Raw genomic sequence first — 20,090 nt, 5'->3', positions numbered from 1 at the left:
CCGTCAAGGTGTGTGGGCATTATCTTCAGTCTCATCCTGTAAAGTGGTGTGAACCACAGTTATTAGAACTGTGTAAAAATCTCTTTCTGGAAGACAAGTTTCCCCTCTGGCGGATACCCTTTCCTTCTCTCAGCATGAGATTCCTAGGGAACTTCTAATTTCTTTGGCGGCCAGTGTTTAAACAGTCTGATAGTCAAGACTAAAAAGATACAAGTGTCTCTTTAGACTATCTTCAGTTTTGACAGACTATTACACCAGAGGATCTCTATAAATTCCAGGCCACTTTGGTCTATACTGAGATCCTGTGAGAAAATAAAAGTCAATAACTGCCTCTTTACACACACACACACACACCCCCCAATACACCCCATCATTCTGGCCCGGCATTAGAGTCCTGGCCAACTAGACCAGGTAGACTCGGAAGGGCGAGGCCGCGCTGAGCATCCTGGGGATTGTAGTGTTAGCAGCTGTAGTGTCCTCTGCGCAGGCGCACATTAACAGGCATTTCCGGGCCTTGGCGCCGCACCTCTCAAAAGACGGCTTGCGGGGCTTTCCACTGGAACGATGGCTACCTACAGCCTGGCGAACGAGCGGCTGCGCGCCCTGGAGGACATCGAGCGCGAAATCGGCGCCATCCTCCAGAACGCAGGTTCGGGAAGCGAGGAGCGGACGGCATGGGGAGAACACCAGCCCCCGACTCTGCTCGCAGTTGGGGCGGGACCCTGAAGGCTAGGCTTAGGGCGGGGCTAAGTCTGCAGCCTGGGTCTAACACCGCCCTCTCCCCGCCCCGGCAGGAACGGCGATCCTGGAACTGTCCAAGGAAAAAACTAACGAGCGGCTCCTAGACCGGCAGGCGGCAGCCTTCACCGCTTCTGTGCAGCACGTGGAGGCGGAGCTTTCGGCTCAGATCCGTTACCTCACCCAGGTGGGTGTGTTTAGGAGGTGCTGGGTGGGGACCCTAGCTCTGCCCCACCGCCCTAGCCTTAGGGACTCCGTGAATGTTAGCTGGGTAAGACTCTGCCTCTTATGCAGTAGCAGTAGGCACGTTCATTTCAGGGCTGGTTTAATCTTCTAAAAGCGAAGGATTAAAAATGTCTAGGGTGTATAAACAATACCCTAGGCAGATCAACTAGCACGGGCCTGCATTCCCAGCTACTTTAAGCGGCTGAGGCCGGAGGATCACGAATTCAAAACTTGTCTGGGCAATTCGGACCCAGTAGGTCAAAAAGAGGACTGGAGCTCTGTTACAGCACTCGCCTACCATAAAGACACCTCGGTACTGAACAAAATACATAAATAAATAAAACCGAAGCTACTGAACTTTGTTCCCATGTGTGAGGCCACATATGCTAAGGACTAAGAAAAGGGGCAACGCTAAGCGGCTTCCAGAGTCCTGACTCCAGCTACCACGGTTTACTAACATTTGTGGTGTGCTGGGTACTCTGCAGTGTCTTATCCTAAAACTCTAGGAAGTACTCGATATAGCCCGTTTCATAGATAAGGTTCACACAGGTTAAGACTTTCGCCTTAGAATACTGAGTTACCAGACAGTTAATGTAGATCAAACTTGGGAAATATATGAGACCAGAGAAATAATACTGCCCAGTTGTGGATGGTGAAGAGGCAGTACTGTACTCCATTGACTGATCTGTCTTGTAGGTGGCCACAGGGCAGCCGCATGAGGGCTCCAGCTACTCTTCCAGGAAGGACTGTCAAATGGCTCTAAAGCGAGTAGACTACGCCCGCCTCAAGATTAGTGATGTGGCAAAAACCTGTGAACAGATGCTGGAGAACTGAGTCAGGATGGTCCAGAGTGTGGCCTGCACCAGAGACCAGGAGGCCAGGAGCAGAGTAATACACATGCTCTACTGGTCAGGGCAGACAAGAACCACAAGGCAGGAAGTAGAACTGGAAAATCCAAAGCCCGAGTGTACACACAGATCTCTTCTGGCTCCTCCAGCAAGACGGCTCTGTTTTCCACTGTGCAAGCTCGGACAGGAGTCAGAGGTCAACTTCCAACCCACTTCCTCAAGTGGACCTGCCCTGGGCTTTCAGAAGACTTGGCTCAATAAAAATAAATGTGTTCTTATAAGCACAGCACAGTGGCTGACACCTGTAACCCAGGTTCTCTCGGAGAGTAGAGGTGGGAAGATTGCTGTGGTGTGAGACCGACCTGGGTTAGGTACATAGACGGACCCGCCTTCAAAAAGAGAAGTTATGTTCCTCGTTGGAAGAAACAAAACAGGAACTAAGTGTTTCAGTAATAAAAGCTGTATTTTTTTAAATAAAGCTCAGTCTGTCTGTCTGTCTGTCTCTCTCTCTCTGGTGTATCCAAGACAGCATCAGCGTAGTGGCTGGGGGGAGGCCAGGGGGCAGGGGAGGATGAGAAAGCCCAGGCTTTCAGTGTGGGATTGGATTGGAGAACAGCTGATGGAGTCTGGAGAGATGTGTGGCCAGGGGACACCATCAGCAGCTCTTGAGGGGACAAAGACCAGGGTCTGCAGAAATCAGTGATGCTAAAAAACCATCTCGCCTAGATTTATTTTATGTGTGTAAACAATGGTTCTGTTGTTGTGTGTATATATGCACCCTGTACACACCTGGTGTCTGTGGAGGTCAGAGGAGGGTGTCAAATCCACAGGAACCAGAGTTGCAGGTGGATGTGAGCCACCATGTGAGTCCTCCAGAGTCTAGAACAATTACTCTAACCCACTGAGTTATCTCTCCAGCCCTCTGCCAATAATTCTAAAAGTAATCTTTAGTATTACAGGTAAAAACATAGAATTTGCCCAGTTTATTGTTATACAATGTAGAAAGCAGACACTTTTTAAAATTAATCTGGTAGTCGGCCCGGTGAACCTAGACCTTCACACATGCTAGGCAGACACTCTACCTCAGGGCTGCACTTTGGGACCACACACTTGAGAGTGTTACATGTTATCAGAGGCAGAGAAAGGCTAAGAGCAGTGGAGCTATTCCTGTTTTATTAGTTGTAAAGAGTGTTTCCCAAGGCCAGCCCTTTAATCCCAACACTGTGGAGGCAGGCAGATCTTTCTGAGTTCTAGGACTGTCAGGGCTGAATAGTGAAACAAAACAAGCCGGGCGGTGGTGGCGCACGCCTGTAATCCCGGCACTCTGGGAGGCAGTGGCAGGTGGATTTCTGAGTTTGAGGCCAGCCTGGTCTACAGAGTGAGTTCCAGGATAGCCAGGGCTATACAGAGAAACCCTGTCTCAGGAAAAAAAACAAATCTAAAAAACCAAAATAAAACAAACCGCTAAAAAAACGTGTTTAGTGGGTGTGTAATCCCAGCACAGAGCAGAGGCAGGAGACCTAGAGATATGTAGTCATATACATAGGGAATTTGAAGCTGCCTTGGACTCAATAAGATCCTGGCTAAACAAAACAAAACCTGGAAACTCATACCTTATTTATGACAGTGAATGGGGGCAGGTGTGGTAGCATGTGTCATGAATCCCAGGATCTAAGAGGCAGAGGCTAAGGATCAGTAGTTCAAAGATGTCCTAGATTATATATGGGTACTTTGTCTCAAAACAGCATGCAGAAGAATGAGCTCAGGTTCAGTTCACTGATGGATGCCACCCTGTCTGCCAGCTCTCCCAGGTCGTCTCTCACGAGCTTCCATGCTTGCGGCAGATGCTAGCATCTGGGTCTTGGTTCAACAGGTGTGTAATAGAGGAGCAAGCCTGGAAAGGATAAAGACAGTGGGAGATGGTCTCTGAGATGACAGAGACCTGAGGCAGGACAGGAGCCGAATTGGGGAATCACATTCCTAGATGTTAGTAACATTAAGGCCTAGTCCATTCTGGCTGACTCCTCCCTTACAGCCCACGGAGCTGACCGCCTTCCCAGGAAGGCTCCCTGTTACCTGCAGAGCTCTGCCGAGTCACTCTCCTTTTGCACAGCACATAGACCATGGCTGCTGTGAGGAGGAAGACAATGCCCAGGAGGGACAGCACGGGTACCAAGGCTGCTGTGCCAGCTCCAGCTCCTGGTTCTTTTTGCTGTTTCTCATTTGCCTCAGCCTCAGGCCTAGCTTCCAGACTAAAGCCCAAAGGGAGAATGGTCGTCTCCAAGTGCTGGGTGAGCTCTTTGTTCAAGGACAGTGTTCCAGATGGAAGAGTGGACTTCTGGGTGCTCTGAATCTGGGCAGGGGTGCTTGTGTCTGGAGGTATCTCCTCTGTGGCCTCGGGGATCTGGGTACTGCCTTGAGGCAAAAGTTTTTGGTGGTGGAAACTCTTCTTATGACCGGTTCCACACTCTGGAGAGAGAACAAAAGATCAGCTACTAGAATAGCTGTAGAAGTATTTTTCTCATGTATCTGCAATGTATGGCTATCACACACACACACACACACACACACACACAGGCACACAACCCACCACCTCTCCACTCTCAAGGAAAAAGAGGCAGATTAATAAGAGAAAAGCACAACAAATTCAGTTTTATGGGACACAGGAACCTTCAGAATAAAGTACAGGGAGAGTTATATTGTGCTAGACTGGATTGGGACAGAGGACAGATGTATAGAAGTATAGCTGGGCATAAAGAGTTCTGATTAGTGTGGTAGGAACCAGGAAGGCACTGGGATGTAGCATTTATTAAATTTTCAGTCCGCCAACTTCACCCCAGGGTAAAGCAGGGAGGGGGCCAGTGAGACTTTGTCAGATTCTTTTTGGCCTCCTTGTCCTAGCCAGAACTGCTATAGCATGAAAGTTTTTATTATGCCCCCATTTCAGGTGATGTCGTAGAATTCCTTTATGGTCAGCTGTCACAGAGAAAGGTGGAGGAAACTCAGAGTGATTTGCTTTGTTGGGTCTCTTCACTGCTAGAATTCCCTATTTGAGTATTACATTCTGACCCCAGCAGAGGGAAGGGTGTGGGTAGCATCCAGGGGACAGTTGAACAGCTATGTATATAGCTCAGTGGCAGAGTTCTTGCCTAGCATGGATGAGGTGAGGCCCCAGTATTATGCAAAACGGAGTTGGGGCAGGGCAGCTGAAGGCTGGGGGAGGAAGACAGTGGTGGAGGGACAGACGGGGACAAGGAAGTTCACAAACCACCAGATGCTTGCACGAGGGCAAACAGGTGTGCTACACTGCATGGGACTCTAGATGTACTTCACCCTTCAACTATAGCCTTTTGGGACTCTCTTCAGAGTAAAAGGCCCAGGGTATCTGAGAGGATTGAAGAAAACAATGTAGTCTCTGTAGCCTGAAAGACTGAGTTTACCACTGATACCAGGTAAACTAATGAGGAACATGTCTGGGGTTTTGCTGTTTTGAGACAGGGTTTCTTTGTGTAGCCCTGGCCATCCTAGAACTAGCTCTGTTGACCAGGTTGGCCCCCAATTTACAGAGATTGCCTTCCTCTGCCTCATGAGTGTTAGGACTAAAGGTATGGCATCACCACACCCTGCACATGTATTTTCTTTCAGAAGAAAAATACAGGGCTGGAGAGATGGCTCAGCGGTTAAGTTCACTGATTGCTCCTCCAGAGGACCTAAGTTCAATTCCCAGTAACCACATGATGCTCACAACCATCTGTAATGGGACCAGATGCCCTCTTCTGGTATGTCTGAAGACAGCTACAGTGTGTGTGTGTGTGTGTGCATAAAATAAATAATTTTTAAAAAAAATCTTCACATGAAAAGTATAGCTGAAGGCAAGCTGATAAGCTGTCTGAAAACTGGCTTATGTACACTTGAGATTTAATTAATTGTTTGTTTACCTGGAAAGAAAAAATAACAATAAAATATGGAACTCAAGAGCCAGGAGGAGGTAATGTACACTTTTAATCCCAGCACTTGGGAGGCAGAGGCACTCAGATCTTTGTGAGTTCCAGGACAGCCAAGACTTAAACAAACAAACAAACAAACAAATAAACAAACAAACAAAAAAACAAACCACTGCCTGGGGCTGGGGAGACCTAAAAACAACAACAACAACACCACAAAAACTGCAAATCAAGTATTACAAAATCTAGGTAATGTGTATGGAAGTTGTCCACTGTAGGATTTTCTCAACGTTTTGTTTTGGTTTTGGGGCAGGGTCCTCGTATATAGCTCTGGATATCCTGAAACTCACTTTGTAGACCAGGGTGGCCTCAAATTCACAGAGATCCTCCTGCCTCTGCCTCACATATTGTTGTGGTTAAAGGTGTGTGGATGAATTCTTTCAACTTCAGCATGCTTATTTTCATTATCAAGTATTAGAAATGAAAATAGTACCTTCAAGTGATTTCAGTTAAAACACAGCAGTGAACGCCAAGCCTGTTACAGATTCCTATAATCCCAGCTTCTAAAGAGATTGTGACAGGAGGATATCAAGTTCAAGACCATCCTGGTCAACTTAGCCAGACCCTGTCTAAAAATGTTTTAAAAGCCGGGAGATAGCTCAGGGGCAGAATACTTATGTAGCTTGACCAATCTTGAGTATAGTTTATATTATATTAGTGACCTCAAGAAAATATTGTCATAGCATATGTAGTAGAACAAATTGACCAAACCCAGGAAGATGACAGTAAATGATATTGGGAAAACACAGACTGAAGTGGCAGTACTTCAGTGAAAGTTAAAAGGTTCTAGATAGGAAAGTGCTGTGTGGCAGAGGAAAAGGAAATTTTAAGATGGCAGCGTGCACCCTGACGGTCCACTGGAGGACAAAAAAGGTGCTCACCTTTGCTCTCAAAGCAGGTCACTAGTTCATGGACCCACTGGTCTCGGCTTCCCCCACACACGCTCTTGGACTGCAACTGGAACCTGCAAAAGGATCAATCTAGTCTCCTGGCCACTCCTTCTCTTCCCTACCTTTCCTCATTCCAAAGGTGTGAAGTCACAGAGGTGAGCCCTGGAAATCCCCGGAGAAGTAAAACTAGAAGGGAACTAGGCTCCCCGACTTGGACTGGGTGTTCAGTTCGATGGTCCCACAACTGCCCTCCCCAGGGAGGGAAAGAGACAGTACCTGATAAAGAATGGACAGCGGTGGAATGCCTTCAGATTTTTTCGGATATGATTCAAAATTCCAGGTGGTATCTGGGTGCCAGAAGAAATTGTACGATCACAGGAACAACTTCCAGCGACACTGCCCTGGTTACCTTCGCCTAAATAGAAAAGGGATCAGACTGAGGAATCTGCCCTTGTTGAAGTCTAATCCCTGACAGATTCCCCAGTCACCACTACATCCCTTGACAGCTCTGGGCTGAGTTCTTAATCTCTCAGAAATAGTGCCCCTCCGCAGTTTCACATCAGGGGTCCCAGTCCCGTCTCCCCTGACTAACCTGGCAGGGTCAGAAGCGCCAGCAACTGGAAGAGCACAGGGAGCAAGAGTCCAAAGCCCCGCCTCATCTCCGGCCTCTGCGGAGCTTGTTAGGACGAGGTCATCCAGCCGATTCTCTAATGCTTTCTCTTCTTCACCCTGACTGATGTTTTGCGAGGCAGTGATCCGTGCCGAGCTCAGGAGGGGAGGGGGCGCGAGGTGGTGGCACCTTCTGTCCCCTGCGCGCGCGCTGTCCCGAACCGACCGTGTGGTCAGTACCGGGGAGCCCGCGCCGCTCCCAGCTCCCAGTCGGGGGGACACACACCCCTGCCCCGGAAGGCGGAGCTCCTTCACCGGACTCCAGACTCCGGCCAGCAGTAGGGTCAGCTGAGACTTATCTGACAAAACCGAAAGAAAACTTGGGCTGTAGAGCCAGAGGAATCCGAGTGAGCAAGCAGTGGTTCCGGAAGAATGACTCGGTTGGGTTCGGGGATTTCAGCCTTCTTGAGAGGTCATCTGTCTGTCTGCTGGTCTGTAGAGTAGATGGCTCTCTAGATCCTTCCTCTGGCTCCAAGATGCTTTCACTTCCCTGGACCGCTGGGTCTCAGTATGATCCAATCACATGGCCAAGGTGAAGCAGTCAAACAAGTCACCGGGCCTGTGGGAGTGCCCACGCCCTGGCCGGATACTGCCAGACTCCCTAAGCGTGCCACTCAAGTTATGAGCTGTGGGCACGGGCAGCCCTGACGTCACGACGGTCCTCCAGCACGAGGTATTTACCTTCGAAAAGTGGTGGCGGCTGTAGGTACCGGAGAAGAGGAGCGGCCGGAAAGGGGGTGGGTTTCCTGGGGCTCGCACCAAAGTGATCCAGACTCGAGATGCCTCAGTACTTACTTTCACATGTTTTCCACAGACCAACAGACACCCCCGCCCCAATTTCCCCTTCTCAGCAAGCCTTTCTCCATAGGATTAGCCTTACCTCATGTCTTCCCTTAATTCAAATCTCACCTTAGGATTTGAATAATTGAGTTTGTGCCCCAGGTACAATTTCATCCCCGAGTACTCCCCTTTAACCCTAAATATCCACTTTCCTTTTTATTTTATCTTTATTTATTTTTATTTTTTCGAGACAGGATTTCTCTGTATAGCCCTGGCTGACCTGGAACTCACTCTGTAGACCAAGCTGGCCTCGAATTCAGAAATCCTCCTGCCTCTGCCTCCCAAGTGCTGGGATTACAGGCGTGTGCTACCACCACCCGGCCAAATATCCACTTTCCAATCTAGCCTCCCTCCATCCTCGTCCCTGCAAATCCTAGTCTCAGCTCCTAATACTCCTCTATAGAGCTTACCTCAACCCACCCTTCTCCCTTTTGTGACTCAGCCCAAAGCCTCACTCTTACCTTGATCCTCAATGATTATCACATATCCCTTTCTGCGCAGTCTGGGCCCAGGCTCTGTGTACCTAAAGACATGGAGTTTGTGTCTGGATACCGAGACGAGTTCCTCGATTTCGCTGCTCTTCTCTTTGGCTGGTTCCGCAAGTTTGTGGCAGAGAGGGGGACCATGGGGACCAGCCTTGAGGGCCGATGGCGTCAACTGGAGTCACAGATAAGGAGACTGCCTCAGGACCCTGCCCTTTGGGTGCTCCATGTCTTACCAAACCGCAGTGTGGGCATCAGCCTGGGCCAAGGTGCAGAGCCAGGTCCTGGGCCAGGCCTAGGGGCTTCCCGGCTCCTAGGAGATGAGCCTCCGCTTCACCTGAGAGACCTGAGCCCTTATGTCAGTTTTGTCAGCCTAGAGGATGGGGAAGAAGGGGAGGAGGAGGAAGATGAGGATCACGGAGAGGCGAGACCAGGCACAGAGAAGGTGGAATCACAGGAGGGTGGGGAGCCAGCCCCTCCAAGCAAGGAATCCCCCCAAGAAGCAAAGCCTGCTCCCGAGTCAGAGGTGACCCAGCAGGAGGCAAGCTGTGATGAAGGCTGCAGAGAGGAACGAGCAGAGGATGAGAGGGCCCCTGAGAAGAGGAAAGGACGGAAGAGTGGTAAGAGCCCAGGATGGCCCCGCCCTGGCCCCTCTCCAGACACCTTTCTGAAATCCTCCCATGTCACTCAAAACCCAAAGAGGAGTCACGAACTGGTAACCTTCGTGCAAATCTGATGTCAGACGTTTTCATCTACCGCAGTGTGGTTTTGTTTTGTTTTGTAATTTGAATCAACATCTAAGCACTGTAAGGAATGAAGTCCAGAAACCTTGCATCTTAAGGAAAATATCCAGGTTCCAGGGCTGGAGAGGTGGCTCAGAGGTTGAGAGCACTGACTCTTCCAGAGGCTCAAGGTCCAATTCTCAGAGCCCACATGGTGCTGTAACTCCACTCCAAGGGGATCCACCTTCTGTAACTCCACTCCAAGGGGATCCACCTTCTGTAACTCCATTTCCAAGGGGGATCCCCCACCCTCTTCTGGCCTCTGCAGGCACTACATGCATGTGGTGTTCAGACATACAGGTGGAGAAAATACCAGTACGGGTAAAATAAAAATAAATCTAAAGAAAGAAAAAGCCAGGTTTTTATAAGGTCCCTGTATTTCTTACATTCTGGCCCTGTGTAGCAGCGGCCCACGTTTGATAGGGAAAGCCTGTCTTATCTTGTCCCTTCTTACTGAAGTCAACTGCCTGTCGTCTCAAAGCACCTAAATTCGCTGTATTTGACTGTGACTACCTGGCCCCTGCTCTCTACCCCATTTTTCTGTCTTTCCACAGAGGCTGCCCCCCTGCACCTCTCCTGCCTTTTGCTCGTGACAGATGAACATGGCACCATCTTAGGCATTGATCTGCTAATGGACGGAGCCCAGGGCAGCATAGGCCAGAGCCCGGGGACTGAGAATCTGGCTCCTCGGGCCTACGCTCTCCTTTGTCATAGCATGGCCTGCCCTATGGGCTCTGGGGACCCCCGCAAGCCCCGACAGCTTACTGTAGGAGATGCCCATCTGCATCGGTACAAATACCTAGTATCAGGGTAGGAGGGTGTGGGCTCCTGAGCTCTTTCAGCCTGATTCTACCTTCATTCCCTTCCAGAGAGCTGGAGAGCCTGGTGCCAAGGCTGGGTGTGAAGCTAGCAAAAACACCAATGCGAACGTGGGGTCCTCGTCCTGGGTTTACCTTCGCCTCCCTCCGAGCTCGAACTTGCCATGTTTGTCACAAGCACAGCTTTGAAGTGAAGTTGACACCCTGGTGAGCACCCACAAGGCTGGAGTCAAGACTTCAGCAGTTGGCCCAACCAAGTAGAAAAGCAAGCCAGGCCAGTGGGGGGAGGGGAGGTCCCAGCAGATAGGGGTAGAGTAGGAGGGTAAAAAAGGGGTAGAAAAAAAAACAAGTTATGGGCTGTTAGTTAAAGGCTGCACTACAAGGAGGGTGAATGGCATACGGAGATGGCAAGGAGATAATGTACAACCTACAGGACTTGAAAACTAATACTAGGTGTCTGTGACCCCTGTGTCGCCCAGCCCCCAGTGCAACGCCGTCTTGTACTGTGGAGAGGCTTGTCTCCAGGCTGATTGGCGGCGATGCCCAGATGACGTGAGCCACCGATTTTGGTGCCCGAGGCTTGCAGCTTTCATGGAGCGGGCAGGAGAACTGGCAAGTTTGCCCTTCACCTACACTGCAGGTACCAGAAAAAGGTCAAAGTGGCAGGGAGGGGACCCTGGGACCGGGTCTTTGAGACAGGATCCAGGGCTTGACAGATATGTGTTTGAAGTCTACATCCCTGGGATAAGAGCTGGGTGCTGAGTGGTTGGGATTAGGGATTGGAGACAGTACCTGGAGCAGAAGAGCAGATGACAGGGTCCCTGAGAGAGATTAGGGGATTTGAGGGCATTGATTCAAGTGCTTGCTGTCTGCCTCTCCCACTATCCAGTCACATGACCTCAAATATGTCACTTAAGCCAGGCATGGCAGCACATTCATAGCACTTGTGAGACTGAAGCAGGAAGATCGTGAATTCCAGACCACCCTGTGCTACATGAGACCGTGTCTCGAAAACAAGACAAAACAATAGCTAGCCCAGATGGGACATACCTGTAATCCCAACACTTCGAAGGTGGAGACAGGAGGACTGGGTGTCCAGAGCCATCCTCTGTTACATAGTGAGTTTAAAGTCAGCCTGGGTAATACAGTGACACCCTGTCTCAAAACAAAAATTCTTCAAGCCCAAGTTTCCTCGTCTGCAAAAGAGAAATACTAGCGACTATAAAAATCACACTTAATTATTTCAAGGGGAATGGAAGCACTCTGTGCCTGAAATATGGTAGGCACTCAGAAATGAAAATGCCCCTCCTAGGTACACCGACGCCCATAGTTAGCTGACGGCGGGTAAAGCCCTGGGCCATAGCCACCGAGCCCTTAGTCCTCACCGTCTCCTTCCGCAGAGGTTACCAGTGAAACCTTTAACAAGGAAGCATTCCTGGCCTCTCGAGGCCTCACTCGTGGCTATTGGACCCAGCTCAGCATGCTGATTCCAGGGCCAGGTGCTCCCAGGAACCCCTGGGGCAGCACCCCATCCCTCAGCTGCCTTCTCAATGGTATGTGAGGCCTTTTGCCAGGAATGAACTCTTAAGCTTAGAGGGAAGGCTAGGGGCCTGGGGGAGTAGAGCAAATCCCATAGAACCACTTCCTACACACACCGACCCTGTACCAACACAGCCAGGACTATCTCAGGCCTTTCCAGACCACAGAGGAGTCATTTCAGCCTGACCCATCCAGGAACCCTGCCCCTAGACTAACTCCAATCCTGCTACAGTGGCTGGCCTTCTGCCAGGTGCACAGCTCTTGTGGGAGGGGCAGGGAGATGAAGCAGGTAGAGGTTTACAGCAGCCTGGGCACTGCTTTTCCTCATTCTCTCAGGTGATCCTTACCAGCTTCTGCAGGGAGATGGGCCTGCCTTGATGCCCCCCGTGCCCATAGACCCACCCAGGAGCCTCTTTGGTGAGCAGGAGGGTTCCTGAAAGAACTGGGAGCTAGGACAGAGCTCCTGGAGGCGGGTGGCAGACAAAACCTGGAGGAAAGGGGAGTGCTTTAGAGGATGGGGGTCGGGGCACGGAAGAGATGGCTCAGTGCTTAGGAGAACTGAGTGCTCTTCCAAAGGTCCTGAGTTCAAATCCCAGCAACCACATGGTGGCTCACAACCATCCTCAATGAGATCAGACACCCTCTTCTGGTGTGTCTGAAGACAGCTACAGTGTACTTACATATAATAATAAATAAATATTAAAATAAAAAAGAGGATGGGGGTCCAGGCCTGGGGCCCGGTGGCCCATCAAGACACTCTCCCCAGGTTCATGGCAGGATTACTACACGTGGCGGGGCCTCAGCCTGGACTCCCCCATGGCTGTGCTTCTCACCTACCCACTGACCGTGTACTATGTCATCACCCACCTGGTGCCCCAGTCCTGTAAGGAGTGCAGGCAGAACTGGAGGGTGTGGGGTGCGGGTGTGGCTGTAAGGGAGCCCATATTTTTTAATGAGTTCACTTCTCACCAGTCCCTGAGCTCAACATCCAGAACAAGCAGTCCCTGAAGATCCACGTGGTGGAGGCCGGCAAGGAATTCGATCTTGTCATGGTGTTTTGGGTAAGCCCCCCAGCCCAGAGAGTGTGCATGAAAAGATGGCCGTTGGATGTACGGTGGGACCCAGAGCTGACCTTCTCTCTGTCTCTAAGGAGCTCTTGGTCCTTCTCCCCCATGTGGCCCTGGAGCTGCAGTTTGTGGGGGACAACCTGCCACCTGAGAGTGACCAGCAGCATTTTACTATGCAGAGGGTGAGAGCTCTTCAGCCCCGCCTCTGGCAGCCTCCCGGTGGGACCCTCTCCTTCCCCTCCACCTTCCTCTGTCTTTCCTGGTGCTTCCATTATCCTGTGGCTTCCCCATACCACTCCTGGCCCCATAGGATGGCCCTGAGGCATCTGTACGGCCTGGGTCTGGAGTATCAGCACGGCTCAGCTCTGGGACTAAGGAGAAGGGAGGTCGAAGGGATCTGCAAATCAGGGTGTCTACCAGGCCCTATCACCTGCTCCAGGGACCCAAGCCTGACCTGGTTATTGGTAGGAGCCTGGGGCTCACGGATGGGGATTTGCAAAAGGGTTGGCTTTGTTGTTGTTGTTTGAGAGAGGAAGAGAGGGAGAGAGGGAGAGAGGGAGAGAGAGAGAGAGAGAGAGAGAGAGAGAGAGAGAGAGAGAGAGAGAGAGAGAGAGAGAGGCCAGCGTCATCCTCTCTTGGCAGGATTTAACTCTGGCTTTGGTCTCAAGGACACGTGGCTGAGTTCTCTACCCCGGTTACAGGTGGATAATCTCACCTCCCAGCTACTTCCCTTCTCTAAAAGTTCCTTCCACCACCCCTAAATTGCTCCATAGACTCCTCAGGAGTACCTCTCCAGCATCCTGGTCCCTTCTGGGAGGGTGGGGCTTGGGATGTACCTGAGAAAAGGAACCTCCCAGGGAGTGTCTGAGGGCCCACCCAAACCTCAGTCTCTCCGAGTGCCAGCATTCTTCACTGAGAGCAGTGAGTACGGCTGTGTGATGGACGATCAGACCATGGCGGTGGCCACAGGAGGGGGCACCAGTTCGCCACAGCCCAACCCCTTCCGCTCCCCATTCCGCCTTAGAGCAGCTGACAACTGCATGCCTTGGTAAGGGCCCAAGGCCGCCTACTGCTCTCCTGACCGGCGATTTATACACTCTGCATCCCGAAAGGTCTCTGTATTCCTGGGACCCTCTTTGCCCCCACCACAGCCTTACAAGCCTCTGTCTCTGTCTTCACTATTTTCCCACTCCCTTGCTAGTATGGACAACCTCCAGCGCCACCTTTTAGATCCACCTCACAACATCTCTTAAGTCCTCAACCTGCTCCTGAAAACACTGTTGCTCCTTTATTTTTTTCTGGGGCTCGAACTCAGGCACCAGGCTTAGCGGCAGGTGCTTTCACAGCCCTCAACCATCACCACCCTGGAGCTTTTTCCACGCCCTGAGCAGCCTCACCTCCTAGGATGCCTGGCCCTGGCCCTGCCCCTGCCCCTGACCACGCCCTCACCGCTGCAGGTACTGCAATGCCTTCATCTTCCATTTGGTCTACAAGCCTCCCCAAGGCGGTACGGTCCGATCTGCTCCGGGCCCTGCACCTCGACCCCCAACTCCGGCTGCTCCTCCGGTCCCGGCTCGCAGGCGCCGAGGAGAAAAGAAAGCAGCACGCGGGCCCCGTCGGCGCAGATGAGAGAGCGAGAGTTGGCAGCCGTCCATTCCCAAGCACGCTTCCTAAAGGAAAACATTCCAAGGCCCAGGGAGGACTGATTGTCGGGACACAAAAGGTTAAATAAAATTACTTGTTTGAAATCTCTGAGTTGTTGACTCTTTGACTTCACCCTCATGATTGGTTCATTATCCCGGGCAGGAAGATAAGGATTTAGGGGTGACTTTCTCCGGGCCCCTTTCACTCTGGGGTCGCAGCGAGTAGGGTATAAAGCCTTCCCTGATAATCCCAAAATCCGCTCCCAGTTTGTATGTTGAGAAGGCAGTTTTCCGAGTCTCCCGCCAAGACAGTGAGAGACAAGAAAGAGCATAAAGTGGCTTCCCTTGGGACTGGGAAGTAGCCTGTCTCCTTGGGATGGGGATCTACCTTGGTTTGGAGTCAGTTAAGAGCCTCAGGGGGCAAACTCCACCCTCTCTAATTCTTAACAGTCTTACCGGACCAGAACCTAACCTCTCTTTCTTAAAATCCCTGTGTAGATTGGAAGTGAGGTTTGCTAGATAGAAATAGGAAAGCAGTTATAAATTGGGAACCAGAGGTTGATGGTGTGAGCTATATTACAGCAGGATCATGGAAATTGAGCAAATCTTTACAAGATATCTTCATAGCCAAAGAGCACTGGCTATCCTTTGTAACACTGTATCGGCATCTCCAGAAGCTGGCAAGATGGCTGGCTCCGCAGGTAAGAGCAGCGGCTGCCTCGCATAATAAAACCTGAGTTCAATCCTCAGGACCCACATGAAAGAAAAGCAGTTCCTGAAAGCCAGCCTCCACCGGCTCTGGCAGATGCATACACATCTCTCCATGTCATTAGCTTTGCAGACCCGCTGACAGAACTTCCCAAAGCCAGGTGTGGTGACTTACTCCTGCAATGCCAGCATTCAAAAGGCCGAGACAGGAGGATTCCCTTCAGTTCTAGGACAATCTATACTACAGTCTTTTTTAAAAGGTGCCACCAGGCAGTGGTGACGCACGCCTGTGATCCCAGCACTCTGGGAAGCAGAGGCAGGCAGATTTCTGAGCCTGGTCTACAGAGTGAGTTCCAGGACAGCCAGGGCAATACAGAGAAACCCTGTCTTGAAGAAACCAAAATAAAAAAAAAAAAACAACAACAACAAAAAAAAAACCAAAACAAAACAAAACAACAACAACAAAAAAAAAAAACCAAAAACAAAAATAAAAGGTGCCGGGAGTTGGTATAATTCTCTTTCCACCACGTAGGTCCTAGGAAAGGAACTGAGGCGTCAGGCTTGGGGCAAACAGCTTTAACTGAGGAGCCATTCTGCCAACTCCAAATATTTCTTAATATAATATCCTGTTCATGCTAAAATTCCTTTGGTTACTTCAAATATACCTTTAAAGTTGGTTTGTTCTGATCAAGAAATAATGAGAGAGCTGGGTATGATGGCAGACGCCTGTTATCCCAACCTCTGGAAAACTGAGGCAGGAGGATCTCCACAAATTCTATCCTAAAGTGTATAGTGAGACCTCACTAAAAGAATGACAGGGGGGAGCTGGAGAGATGGCTCAGGGTTAAATTGAGAGATTTTTGTCCTCTTGCAGAGGACCCAGGTTCCATTCCCAGCACCCACATGGTGGCTCACAACTAGCTCTAACTCCAGTTCAAGGGGATTTGATGTCCTCTTCCGACCTCCCTGGACACCGGGCACACAAGTACACACAGACATGTATGCAGGGAGATCATATACAAAGGTAAAAAATGAATAAATGTAATTTTTAAACATTCCTTAAAAGAAGAGGACTGACAGGCCGCCTTTGGTCATGTCTCTCCAAGTCTCTCAGTCTATGGCAGCCCTCTTATCTCATCCTCACAGCACTGACTCAGAGACCACCTGAATCAGTTTATCACCCGCAATGTTTCTCATTTTGACTGATTACATCCCCAGGATGTTTTTGTCCTTTATTCGTGTATTTGATTTCCATAAACAGGTCATTAGATCTAGCCGATCGACAGTGTGTTTTCCCATCATTCTTGCCAACCTCTACCGGTTAAGCTTATGACATCTAGCTCTTCCATCCCCTCAAGCCAGACACCTCTAAATAACAATATGCATTCTGTCATAATGGAATTTCCCATTTTGTTGCTCAATTACTATTTCACTTCCTTAGGGAGGGAGGCATTTCCTGAGTCATACTTGATAGCTTGACACAGACACATCTCCTAAGCCCTGAAATAACTTTTATTTCCCCTTACCCACACTTGTTATTCCTAGTCTACAGACACACCGACCAAGGATTGGGGCTACTTCTGTCTCTAAAGGTCTGTCGGGACACAGGGCTGGAATTTATTATACTGTTTATCTAACCCCGCCCACACACACACCCACGCTTTCCACTCTCCCACTCAACCGCCACCATAGTTTCTCTCCTTGTTTCAGTCTCTGTGGCCAGAGAGGAGAAGCTTAGTTTCCTGGTAGACTGAAGGGAAATAAAGTTTCAGTGCTCCATGTCCAACCAAAGATAACCTCCAAACTTCCCTCCGGATAAACAAACAAACAAAGCGGGGAAGGTTATGTTATCTGTAAGCCATGGTGGATTGCTAACGATTTCTTTATTCATTTTCATTTTGTTCTGTTGACCAGTTAGCTTTTCTCCCATGAACAGCCACAGTCCTTTTGTAATAAAAATGTTCCATAGCCAGGCAGTGGTGAATCACACCTTTAATCAAAGCTCTGGGGAGGCAGAGGTAGGCGGGCCTCTTGAGTTCGAGGCCAGCCTGGTTTACAGAGTGAGTTCCAGGACAGCCAGGGCTACACCGGGAAAACCCTGTCTCCAACACCAAGTTTCACAAGCAAACTGCTCCTTTATGGATTCACTTCCCCCTGAGCATGGTTTCATGCCTGTTATAGCATAAACTAAGAAGACTGAAGCCAGAGAACCTCAAGTTGGAAGCCAAGTCCTGAGAAAGAAGAAAAAGGGGGGGGGGAAGGAAAAGAATAAGCAAAACCAAACCAGAAAACGAATTTTTCACAATGTATAAATTATGTGATCTTCAGCTTAGAGTGTCCATAAGTTTGTGTTGGAACAGGGCCATAAGCATCTCTTGGTGTGTTATCTGATGCTTTAGGACACAGATGCAGACCTTGACCACCCCACCCTGTGCTGTGAATTGGATGTGAAGTGTCTCCCTAAAAGTCTCAGCTACCAGACTTCGGAAGGGATGTGGCCAGAGTGCCAATGTACTCGATGAATTCCTTAATGGATTCTTATGGCTGAATTATTGCCAGATGGTGAGAAATAGGAACAGAGCTTTATTGGAGAAAGCAGGTCCGCGGAGACGAGTCTGCGCAGTGCCTTGTTGTTCCAGGCCTGTCTCTGTCTTTTCTGCTTCCTTATTGCTTTGAGGTAAGCAGCCCGGCTCCACAGGAGCTCTCTGCCAGGCCCCAAAGCAATGGAGACACAGATCTTAGAAACCTGTGAGACTGTAAGCCCCAAACAACCACAAATCCTTTCTCTCTTAGTTGTTTACTGGGTATTTTGGTGGTTTTGTTTTGTTTTTGTTTTTTTTAAGTAATGATTCTTCTTTAAAATATTTATTTATTTACTTACTTTCTTATTTATTTTTAGGGTTTTGTTTTGTTTTTTTGGGGGGGGATTTGATTTTTTTGAGCAGGGTTTCTCTATATAGCCCTGGCTGTCCTGGAACTTACTCTGTAGACCAGGCTGGCCTTGAACTCAGAAATCCGCCTGCCTCTGCCTCTCAAGTGCTATGATTACAGGCGTGCACCACCACTGCCAGGCTACTTTCTTATTTATTTTACGTGATTACACTGTTGCTCTCTTCAGAGACACCAAAAGAAGGCTTCAGATGCTGTTACAGATGATTGTGAGCCACCATGTGGTTGCTGGGAATTGAACTCTGAACCTCTGGAAGAGCAGTCAGTGTTCTTAACCACTAAGCCCTCTCTCTTGCCCCTACTTGGGTATTTTGTGATGTCAATGAAAAGTCTAACATAATTTATAAGAACCTTGTGACTACAAAAGCTGAAATATTAACCGGCCTTTTGCAGAAAAGTTGTGCTGGCCTATTTTAGGGTGGGAATTTGAAAATGTGGGTTTAGAATATTTTGTGTAAATCAGAAATCTGGTTAGTATGTCTCAAAACACATCCTCAGGGGGCATGGTGGTACACACACTAATCCTCACACCTGGGAGTCAAAGTCACACTCTGGTGCACAGAACTTGAGCTTAGCTTGAGCAATCCTACACCTGGTTTTTTTATATGTATTGTTTGTTGAGACAGGGTTTCTCCGTGTAGCCCTGGCTGTCCTTGACTCTGTAGACTCACTCTGTAGGCCTCAAACTCTCAAAGATCTGCTTGCTTTTGCCTCCCAAATGCTGGGATTAAAAGTGTTTATTGACCTTGTCAACTGAGACTTAAAAAAAAAAATCTAATGAAATAGAATAAAATTAAGTATTAATGTGTATTATATATAGTAGTAGTAAGAAATATTATTCTGGTTCACCTGCATATATATGCGGTGCATTATGATATAAAATGTATCTCTTAATATAGGCCATGGCCTGGACAAGACAGATGAGGAAATCACAGTACTGTGCGACTGAAGTGAGAATGACAGAACCACACTCTTTGAGAACTAGAGGAGGCACCAAGACAACCTCTTGATGATCAGGCAAGACCTCCAGGAAGAACTGACTTCCTAAGCAGGGACCTGAGGACACCAGGGGAAGGGGAGAAACATGTCCAACATAACAGCATGTGCAAAGGCCCTGGAGCCAAAGGAAGAGGAGGCAAAGCACTTAGGACAAATGACAAGAAGTTAAATCTGGTTGGAGCTTAAAATCAGGCACATCCACCCCCACCCAATTCTCCCCACTTAACCCCCCACCCCTTGCCTTCTTTCCCTTTCTCTCAGAGTCTCAGCTCTATAACCCCAGGCTGGCCTTGAACTGTGGGTCCTCCTGCAGATTTCAGGCAGGCCCCACCATGCCGGGCTATCTACCTTCACATGCCTCATTTTTTTTCTTTAGGCTTTTATTATTTCATTCATTTGCTCATTTACTACTTACCAAATGCATGCTAAAACTTAGCAGAACTGTTAAAAAATAACATCCATGAAAAAGGAGACCGTATTTGGAAAATACAATTTGATTATATTTATTTATGTGTGTGCGTGCATCACAATGCACGCGTGAAAGTCAGAAGATAACTTGCAGAGCTGCTTCTCTCCTCCTACCCTGTGGGTCTGTCTCGGGGATCAACTCAAGCTGCCAAATTTGTCGGCAAGTGCCTTTACCTGCTGAGCCTTCTCACTGGCCCAGAGGAGATCACCATGTTTATAACCATTCCCTAGCAAGGTGCCAAGGATATTTTTAGTCTGACAGCCTAAAAAACAGCCACTGAGGAATGCCCCTGTTCTATTGGAGAAGAGAGGAGACCATGTGTCAGGGATGCCACTCAGATCTAAGATAGTTCCTCAGCACCACATAACACCTTGGGCCGTGCTATATACCTGTCAACCTAGCACTTGGGAGGTGGAAGCA

At 49.2% G+C, this 20,090-nt stretch overlaps 3 protein-coding genes across 5 annotated transcripts; 2 read left to right on the top strand and 1 right to left on the bottom strand.

Annotated features, from left to right (window-relative positions):
- Positions 1-493: 493 nt before the first annotated feature.
- On the top strand, positions 494-2,305 carry Med11 (mediator complex subunit 11). The gene is made up of 3 exons (XM_052195819.1): positions 494-649; positions 795-925; positions 1,660-2,305. The coding sequence occupies exons 1-3, from the start codon at positions 565-567 to the stop codon at positions 1,795-1,797; spliced, it is 354 nt and encodes a 117-aa protein (XP_052051779.1). The 5' UTR covers positions 494-564; the 3' UTR covers positions 1,798-2,305.
- A 474-nt stretch (positions 2,306-2,779) lies between these two features.
- Positions 2,780-7,818, bottom strand: Cxcl16 (C-X-C motif chemokine ligand 16). Its single transcript, XM_052195818.1, has 5 exons — positions 7,298-7,818; positions 6,982-7,120; positions 6,697-6,779; positions 3,888-4,280; positions 2,780-3,705 (listed from the first exon to the last, which is right to left on the bottom strand). Exons 1-5 carry the CDS (start codon positions 7,362-7,364, stop codon positions 3,659-3,661), a joined length of 729 nt encoding a protein of 242 aa, XP_052051778.1. The 5' UTR covers positions 7,365-7,818; the 3' UTR covers positions 2,780-3,658.
- Positions 7,819-7,970: 152 nt separating this feature from the next.
- Zmynd15 (zinc finger MYND-type containing 15) lies at positions 7,971-14,650 on the top strand. Of its 3 annotated transcripts, none has more exons than XM_052195815.1 (14): positions 7,971-8,047; positions 8,716-9,316; positions 10,033-10,267; positions 10,348-10,503; positions 10,776-10,936; positions 11,697-11,849; positions 12,172-12,252; positions 12,602-12,718; positions 12,808-12,896; positions 12,986-13,084; positions 13,213-13,366; positions 13,545-13,603; positions 13,790-13,950; positions 14,360-14,650. In XM_052195815.1, exons 2-14 carry the CDS (start codon positions 8,746-8,748, stop codon positions 14,529-14,531), a joined length of 2,208 nt encoding a protein of 735 aa, XP_052051775.1. In that variant the 5' UTR covers positions 7,971-8,047; positions 8,716-8,745; the 3' UTR covers positions 14,532-14,650. The 3 variants fall into 3 exon arrangements, with proteins under 3 accessions (XP_052051775.1, XP_052051774.1, XP_052051776.1); XM_052195814.1 differs by having other exon boundaries at positions 8,409-9,316; XM_052195816.1 differs by lacking the exon at positions 12,602-12,718 and having other exon boundaries at positions 8,409-9,316.
- The last annotated feature ends 5,440 nt before the right edge of the window (positions 14,651-20,090 follow it).

The sequence above is a fragment of the Apodemus sylvaticus genome, chromosome 10, assembly GCF_947179515.1.
Source record: "Apodemus sylvaticus chromosome 10, mApoSyl1.1, whole genome shotgun sequence".
NCBI lineage: Eukaryota > Metazoa > Chordata > Mammalia > Rodentia > Muridae > Apodemus > Apodemus sylvaticus.
Note: the sequence above shows the minus strand (reverse complement) of the source record. Positions and strands in the feature narration are given on the sequence as shown.

What these genes read in the sequence shown, in the direction of transcription:
- Med11 (XM_052195819.1), top strand. Translation starts at nt 565, where the DNA reads ATGGCTACCTACAGCCTGGCGAACGAGCGGCTGCGCGCCCTGGAGGAC. An exon ending in CGCCATCCTCCAGAACGCAG is followed by an intron (nt 650 to 794) that starts GTTCGGGAAGCG and finishes CCGCCCCGGCAG; the next exon opens with GAACGGCGATCCTGGAACTG. An exon ending in AGATCCGTTACCTCACCCAG is followed by an intron (nt 926 to 1,659) that starts GTGGGTGTGTTT and finishes TCTGTCTTGTAG; the next exon opens with GTGGCCACAGGGCAGCCGCA.
- Cxcl16 (XM_052195818.1), bottom strand. Translation starts at nt 7,364, where the DNA reads ATGAGGCGGGGCTTTGGACTCTTGCTCCCTGTGCTCTTCCAGTTGCTG. An exon ending in CGCTGTCCATTCTTTATCAG is followed by an intron (nt 6,780 to 6,981) that starts GTACTGTCTCTT and finishes ATCCTTTTGCAG; the next exon opens with GTTCCAGTTGCAGTCCAAGA. An exon ending in GACCTGCTTTGAGAGCAAAG is followed by an intron (nt 4,281 to 6,696) that starts GTGAGCACCTTT and finishes TTCTCTCTCCAG; the next exon opens with AGTGTGGAACCGGTCATAAG.
- Zmynd15 (XM_052195815.1), top strand. Translation starts at nt 8,746, where the DNA reads ATGGAGTTTGTGTCTGGATACCGAGACGAGTTCCTCGATTTCGCTGCT. An exon ending in CAAGCCTGACCTGGTTATTG is followed by an intron (nt 13,367 to 13,544) that starts GTAGGAGCCTGG and finishes CTCTCTTGGCAG; the next exon opens with GATTTAACTCTGGCTTTGGT. An exon ending in GTTCTCTACCCCGGTTACAG is followed by an intron (nt 13,604 to 13,789) that starts GTGGATAATCTC and finishes CCCAAACCTCAG; the next exon opens with TCTCTCCGAGTGCCAGCATT.